This window comes from Coccinella septempunctata, chromosome 4, assembly GCF_907165205.1.
Source record: "Coccinella septempunctata chromosome 4, icCocSept1.1, whole genome shotgun sequence".
Classification (NCBI taxonomy): Eukaryota; Metazoa; Arthropoda; class Insecta; order Coleoptera; family Coccinellidae; genus Coccinella; species Coccinella septempunctata.
This window is the reverse complement of record NC_058192.1, coordinates 21,422,104-21,429,445: the sequence shown is the minus strand read 5'-3', so window position 1 is coordinate 21,429,445 and position 7,342 is coordinate 21,422,104. Positions and strand designations below refer to the sequence as shown.

The 7,342-nt window shown below is 38.0% G+C and overlaps 2 protein-coding genes across 4 annotated transcripts; one reads left to right on the top strand and one right to left on the bottom strand.

The window, feature by feature from the left end:
• The first annotated feature begins 62 nt into the window (after positions 1-62).
• On the top strand, positions 63-2,125 carry LOC123312219. 3 transcript variants are annotated; one of them, XM_044896532.1, is made up of 3 exons: positions 63-1,347; positions 1,640-1,884; positions 1,981-2,125. In XM_044896532.1, the coding sequence occupies exon 1, from the start codon at positions 568-570 to the stop codon at positions 1,165-1,167; it is 600 nt and encodes a 199-aa protein (XP_044752467.1). In that variant the 5' UTR covers positions 63-567; the 3' UTR covers positions 1,168-1,347; positions 1,640-1,884; positions 1,981-2,125. The 3 variants fall into 3 exon arrangements, with proteins under 3 accessions (XP_044752467.1, XP_044752466.1, XP_044752468.1); XM_044896531.1 differs by having other exon boundaries at positions 1,640-2,125; XM_044896533.1 differs by lacking the exons at positions 1,640-1,884; positions 1,981-2,125 and adding an exon at positions 1,366-1,631 and having other exon boundaries at positions 63-1,301.
• Positions 2,126-5,797: 3,672 nt separating this feature from the next.
• LOC123311253 (exosome complex component CSL4) lies at positions 5,798-6,953 on the bottom strand. Its single transcript, XM_044895104.1, has 3 exons — positions 6,415-6,953; positions 6,028-6,361; positions 5,798-5,900 (listed from the first exon to the last, which is right to left on the bottom strand). Exons 1-2 carry the CDS (start codon positions 6,805-6,807, stop codon positions 6,140-6,142), a joined length of 615 nt encoding a protein of 204 aa, XP_044751039.1. The 5' UTR covers positions 6,808-6,953; the 3' UTR covers positions 5,798-5,900; positions 6,028-6,139.
• Between the last annotated feature and the right edge of the window lie 389 nt (positions 6,954-7,342).

The window sequence follows — 7,342 nt, the reverse complement described above, 5'->3', positions numbered from 1 at the left end:
AACGATTCACAACATGTCTATGGTTCAAATCACTTTTCTGGCGGGAGATCCAAATTATATTGCGCGTCTCGTCCTCTAGATCATAATTGTAGTATACTTGTTTCCGAAGGAATTCACCACAGTGTTCAAAGTATATGACCATAGAGTCATATTTCCAACCTAAAAAACTGCGCACGCATCCTCATTCCCCACGCTTCCTCGATGCTCCTTTAGCCTAGAGTCGCCATTATTTGTTTTTTGTGTCGGAAGAACCACACGTGTTTGAAATTTTGTCCTTACTAAGGACAAAAGTGAAGTTATCGATTCTTCGGAATTATATATTCAAAGATTATAATCTACAATCCTTGCATAAATTATTGAGAACCATGTTGGTGACGAAGAATCCAGATATTGGAATGGAATTGAGAAGTTCAACGAGTTACGTTCCTATTGGCAGAAGAATGATGCAAACGAATCGAATACGCTTTCAGATGAAGCACGAAACAGTTGTCAGAGATAACTTTTGTAGAAGGTACGTTTAAATCATAACTAAAATATGTTTTAGCCAGAAGACCCCGAAGCCTAGACATGGTGGATGCCTGTCCGTCAATAGACGGATGGATGCCCGTTTGCAAAAACGGATTGCCCTCTGTCGATAGACACGGTGGATGCCTGTCCGTCGAAGACGGATGGATGCCCGTTTGCAAAAACGGATTGCCCTCTGTCAATAGACATGGTGGATGCCTGTCCGTCGAAGACGGATGGATGCCCGTTTACAAAAACGGATTGCCCCCTGTCAATAGACATGGTGGATGCCTGTCCGTCGAAGACGGATGGATGCCCGTTTACAAAAACGGATTGCCCCCTGTCAATAGACATGGTGGATGCCTGTCCGTCGAAGACGGATGGATGCCCGTTTACAAAAACGGATTGCCCCCTGTCAATAGACATGGTGGATGCCTGTCCGTCGAAGACGGATGGATGCCCGTTTACAAAAACGGATTGCCCCCTGTCAATAGACATGGTGGATGCCTGTCCGTCGAAGACGGATGGATGCCCGTTTGCAAAAACGGATTGCCCTCTGTCAATAGACATGGTGGATGCCTGTCCGTCAATAGACGGATGGATGGCCGTTTGAAAAAACGGATTGCCTGTACCCAGTACGGATGCCTGTCTATGGATGTATAGACATATGCCGTTGCCAAAACAGATGCCTGTTGTTATGACAGTCTGTCTAACATTGTCAAACAAGATGCCTGTTTTACAACGGATGATGGACCCTTGGACCCTTGCTGAACAGACTACTGCTGCTAGAACAGATTGTAAGCCCACAGTATCGATGTCTCATCATACAGATATATATTATTGGTAATTATTATATTACAGAAAACCGTTGTTATAATGGATTGTTCATATATACAAATGCCTGTCTGACTATCGTCAGAGAGAGGCTTGTAGTTATAACAGATGCCAGCTTACAGTATGGTTGACTGTCTTTATATAGATATATATGGTTTATGAATGCTATTATTACATTCCCGATTATTGAACACATTTCCTGTCTCACTATTATCAGACAGATGCCATCTTTCAATATGGATGACTGCCATGCCATTTGCCATCATACTGTATGTAATATTAATGACTTTTAATATTTCAGACCTCCATTTTTAACAATGGAATGCCGGTCTGGCTCTCAGATAAGTGCCTGTTGGTGTAATGGCTAGCTGTCCACAGTACAGGCTGCAGATTATGTTGTATAACTTTCATTATAGATGACTGTGGTAAACAAGGAACTCTTATCCGAAGAGCATGGAACCCTGTTATCAGACGGATCCTTATGCCCTAATGGATGGATCATCTGCAGTTAGGATGCTTGTTTTAGCAGTTGCTATGCCTTTGGCGGTAGGCTTATGACAATTCTCACAATGGAATGACTATCCGAAGTGGAGATGTGTTGTTGAACAGATTCTAGATGTTATAACGCTTCTTTGTTTTCAGTTCGAACTCCTGGCATTAGCCATAATTGTGTGAATACAATTAGGAAATCATTTGGCAATGCTGTGACCTCAGAGAAGATAGCCTTTTTTGCTTTGACACATCTCCAAAAAGTGAAGACAATCCTGAAACTAGAAATATAATTTTACAGATTTGTTCAAAATCAATTTAGGTAATGGAAATAGGAGAGGGAGCCAACACATTGAATAGCCAAAATGGCTATCTATAGGTGAAATCCTCAATGGTCACTTGAAACACTTCAGGCATGCTTGTGGAGAGCTATTTCAGAAAAATTACAAAAATGCTTAATTGCCTCAAACAGGTGTAACCAAGCAATGAAAAAGGAAGTAATACCAAAGACACTGAGAGGTCATGAGTGTCCTGAACAGTGTTTAAGATACTCAAAAACTTGTTGAAATCCCATTTTTGTAAAAAGACCATAATATGGTTTCAAAGGGAACATCCTTTCATTGTTTTCTAGCTGTGCTCTGCATTCAATTCTGATTTAAAAGGTAGGAAAAGAAATTCGAAAATTAACACTGATAAACTGTGTACCTGTGCGTCTCAGTATAGCCGTTACCTCCATATCGGTGGTAATGGTATAGCACCTTATCCTTTGAACAAATGTCAGGAAATCCTTAATAGCTACTTAAGAAGCCTCTGTTTGCAGACCTTAATGGTAAACTTATAATTGAAAAATCCTGAAATCTGAATTTAGTCTTTAAATTACCAACACTGTTAGTAACTGGAAAAATATGACACCTTACAGTTCTTAGAAAAAATTTCCTAGCCAAAACAGTCTGATCAAAACAAAAACAACTCAAAGCTAGAAGAAAAGTATTGCTCTGCTCCTGCTTTGCAAGTTGCACAAAATTCAATTTTAATGTTCTATTAAGATCTGAGAATACAATTAAATTTTATTTGAATTAAGGGGGGGGGGGTAACTCCTTAATCCCCCTCACTTGAATATAGTAGCAAGAAGCATTGTGGATGGTGGAAAGAGAAACCCTCACTTGCTCGTCATAGATATAATCTAAGGAAAGAAGTAGATCAGGGACCTGGAACCGACTACTAGAAATTAAATATGCTTTTGGATGAAAAATCCCCCAATTGGGCATAAACTCCTAGTGTTACGATAAAGGTTTTGTATAAACAACATCAAATGCGAGAGATTATTCTCTGTTTACCCAAATATTGAGGCTGTAATTATAGACAGGTTCTCAATTTTAGGATAGTTTTATGCTGTTCTCAAATTTCTGATCCGGAAATAAGCAAAACAATCATTGCTGATAGAACACAGGTTCCTGCAATTGGAAGATAATTTTTGAAGAGCCTTTGCTACTTTTGACGCTGTAGAAAGTTGTTTCTATACAACTAAGAAGCTCGCTGTAGTAGCCAGAGGCTCATCATGGGAGTAGTGGTGAACCAAAGGAAGCCACAGAAAGGCCCATCTCATCCTTAACAAAGACGACTATGAAGCAGTATATAACTCCCTTCTCAATTTGGTGATATGAAAGAGAAACCAAAACTTTTCATCCCTTTTGGAATGACGTTAGGCTTCAGACCGAACCTTTCCAAGTATTGCCAATACTCGGAGGAACAACAGCATCTGGTTGTCATCCGAGAATGGTGAGGATTTACGTAGGTTTTGAGAAGAGTATTTATGGAGACCGTTGTTACCAAGGGAAAGCTATTCTGGGTCCTTACATGCACCAAAAAATTACATTTTCTGAGGGTGTTGCTAGTCTCATTTTCACATGAGATTCCATTAGAACCTCTACCCAAAACACTAACCAGACAAAGGGTACGTTCACAAACTTAATCTGAGAGTAGAGTACGAGTATGGCCATACTCGGAGAGCATAATCTGAGGAACTAAAAGTACGTTTATGAACGATTCAAGTAATCAGAGCTTGCTCAGAGTAAGTTTGTTAACGCAAGCTAGGTATACAAAAAATGTTAGGTAGCAAGAAATGAAATAATAGTAATAATTAATTCACCCTAACAGCATACAATACCATTCAAAATTTGAGAGAGCTCAGAAAAGTCATCTAATGCTTGTGTATGAACTATCCAATCGAAGTAATGGATTAAGCTGCATGACCATGAAATTACAAACAATGCAAAAGAATAAATCAACCATCAGAAAAGTTCATGAACGTTTTGTCTTGAGAAACAGTCGGGTAACCAGCGATTTGTTCTACGCTTCAGAGAATGGTAACTCTGTGGTTTTTTCAGATAGGTATGAACAATATTGCGGATCTGTGGCAATCTATAAAGAGAAGAAGTATTGGCTGAACGAATACTTCGGTCAGAGACAGTTATCTCCCTCAGTCAGCAGATATGCATAGGCAAACAAGAAGTATTGGAACCATTGGAGAATAACTGGTTGGTCTACATGACCAACACACTTGCCTAATACTAAAATAGGCATATCCAGGAAAACAAAATTATTCAACTAAGGCAGTCCTTTGCAGAATGAATAAAATTGTTCTTCCTTAACTCTGATCAGAGTTAATAATTTTAACTTTTGAATCTTATAAATTGGATTGTCAATTCAGGAGACCAGCAGTTTGCGGAAAACTGAGAAAAATGTTAAAAAAGCTCTACCGTCTTGTTAAGATCAAATAAATATGTTGGACATTAGTTGAAAAAATTCAACTTGGACAGCTATCTCCACTCGAGGAAAGTAATAATCTTTAGTGGGGTATGAGAGCTAGTAGTTTCCCTTTTGTTCAATTTAAAACTTTGTTTCTATTTGATACTCATCAGTTGTGGAAATACATCGTTGTTTTCTCTGGAATCAAAACAGAAGAATGACCTTCGTTGAGACCTTTTCTGCACTGGAAAAATAGTGAAGTCCCAAGTACGAAATAATTTACCCATTGGTATTGACCCGGAGGGGTTTATGGAACCAGGTACGATTATCCAAACGATGATTTTCCAGACCTTCGGATGTACGAAGAGAGCTACAAGTTGTAACTATTTGGAAAAAACCAGCTTGATTTAATCGTATATACATGATAAAATTCAACCTCTTATTTTTGTTCAAAATAAAACGAAGTTTTATTTTGATACCCAGTTGTAGAGATACATCTTGGACTTCTCTGGTTTTTAGTGGCACCTTTTTTGCACTGATTTACATCAGTTCTTTGAACATCTACAATTATGATCTAGAGGACGAGACGCGCAATATAATTAAGAGATTAAACGAACTTACCTTAAGTGAAGTTTGATCTTAATTATATGAAGCGTCTCGTCCGAATAGATCAGTCCCACCCAACCCTTACTTTGTTCCCTGGACAAAAAAGGCGTAAAACAAAAGGGAAATCTGGAAAATTTGCTTTAAAAAATAATGGCGACTCTAGGCTAAAGGAGCATCGAGGAAGCGTGGGGAATGAGGATGCGTGCGCAGTTTTTTAGGTTGGAAATATGACTCTATGGTCATATACTTTGAACACTGTGGTGAATTCCTTCGGAAACAAGTATACTACAATTATGATCTATTCGGACGAGACGCTTCATATAATTAAGATCAAACTTCACTTAAGGTAAGTTCGTTTAATCTCTTAATTTTCAACCAGATAGGTTGTCACAGATTACAGAGTAGGTTGTCTCCATAGATTAATTATTAATCTATGGTTGTCTCTGATCTGAACGGTTGTCTCCAGAGACAATAGTTGTTGTCTCTGGTTGTCTCCAACAGTCAAGAAAATTTTAGGCGCGATTACATATCCGGGCGCACATAAAGGTATTATATTTAATCTTTGTTTTGGTTTGCTCTTGGGGCATTCCTAGGACAGTTCGGAAATGGTTTAGAATAAAGTTTCACAAGTGAAGATTTATTTATATTTTGATCATTATACACATATGACGACTCATGTTGTTGACATGTTGAACTTATTTCTTGATAAATTGATAATAAACAGTGTATAATTGTATTAAGATTCAGAATGAATTGTAATATACAATGAAATGTACCTAATACTGGCAGTAAGACGCAAGTCGTTAGCCATTTGCTATAGCAATAAATTTTCTCTCTCTCTCTCTCTCTTAATAAACTGATAAAAATTCTGAAGTATGTATTTCTATATTCAGAATTAGATTTCATTCACAAACTAATTATCCACAATATTCAAAACAAATATCCTTCAAACAAAGACTCAACATAAATATTCAGACAATCGATTAACAATGTCGTTATGAATCTTTTCAGGTATAATCCTTGCCACTTTTCTTGGCTCCTTAACGTAAGTTTTGGTACACTGCATCTCAATCCAGCTTATTGGCACCATGGGGTGTCCATGTTCTGAATGTGCAATAGCTACACCTAATTCATTTTCTGCAGTTGATAATTGGTACACATGGGCTTCTGTTATGGGCATCTACGGATATAATAATTGTGAGGAAATTACAAGTGATCATTTCTCAAACTTACCACCCTAGCAAGAATTATATCACCTGGTCTGAAACATTTGAATATTTCTATTCTATCCTTTTCCGCTGCCCGGATATCTTCTCTTCTCAAAACACCCTTGAAATGTCGCTTCAATAACTTATTTCCGATACATTTGATTAGGCATTTAACGTACTGCTGTGTTATGATAGTAACTTCTGCGGTCACGATGTCACCGTGTGCTGGCACTATAGTTTGTACGTCGGGATTCACGACTTCTATCACTTTAATGTTATTTTTCTGGACAACATCTACTACCCCAGCTACGTTCGAGTAAATATACCCCTGTCTTTCGTAGGTACCATTTCCGCTATGGTGAGTTTCGTCCTTCACACATAACCGTTGTCCTGGTAGGCAAATTTTTAATTCAGGCATTTTGAAGAGACTTTATCGCTTCGTCCAGTTCTTTTTATGAGTTTCTTTGAATCAAAGATTAAATATTATAATCATTGCTTTGAATGTTATGATTTGGAAACCAAAATTCTTGTTTTGGCTGTTAAAAGGTTATTTCCATAGAGAAAGGGTCTCTTCATATATAAATGGTCACAGAAAATAATGTTCCACGCCATTTTGGTAATGAACGTTGATTGAAGAGTAAGAAGTGTTCTGTGTCATTCGCAGTAGTCATAGACATTGACATAGTGAGTCATTGAACTCTATGTTCCCATAGAGTTCAATGACTTCTTTTAGAGTTCACTGGACTTACTCAGAGCATTGAACCATAGAGTTCAATGACTCAGAGATATCTCTCTGGACCGTAGATAGAGATAGAGAACTAAGTTCTCTATGGTGCTTTAGTCAAACCTTCAAATATTAGTGTTCTGTGGTTCTGTGCTTCAAACCACAGGTTGTGTCAAACATAGACAATCTGTGTCAAACGGTCAAACGTCTACGGTCAAAATATAAATAG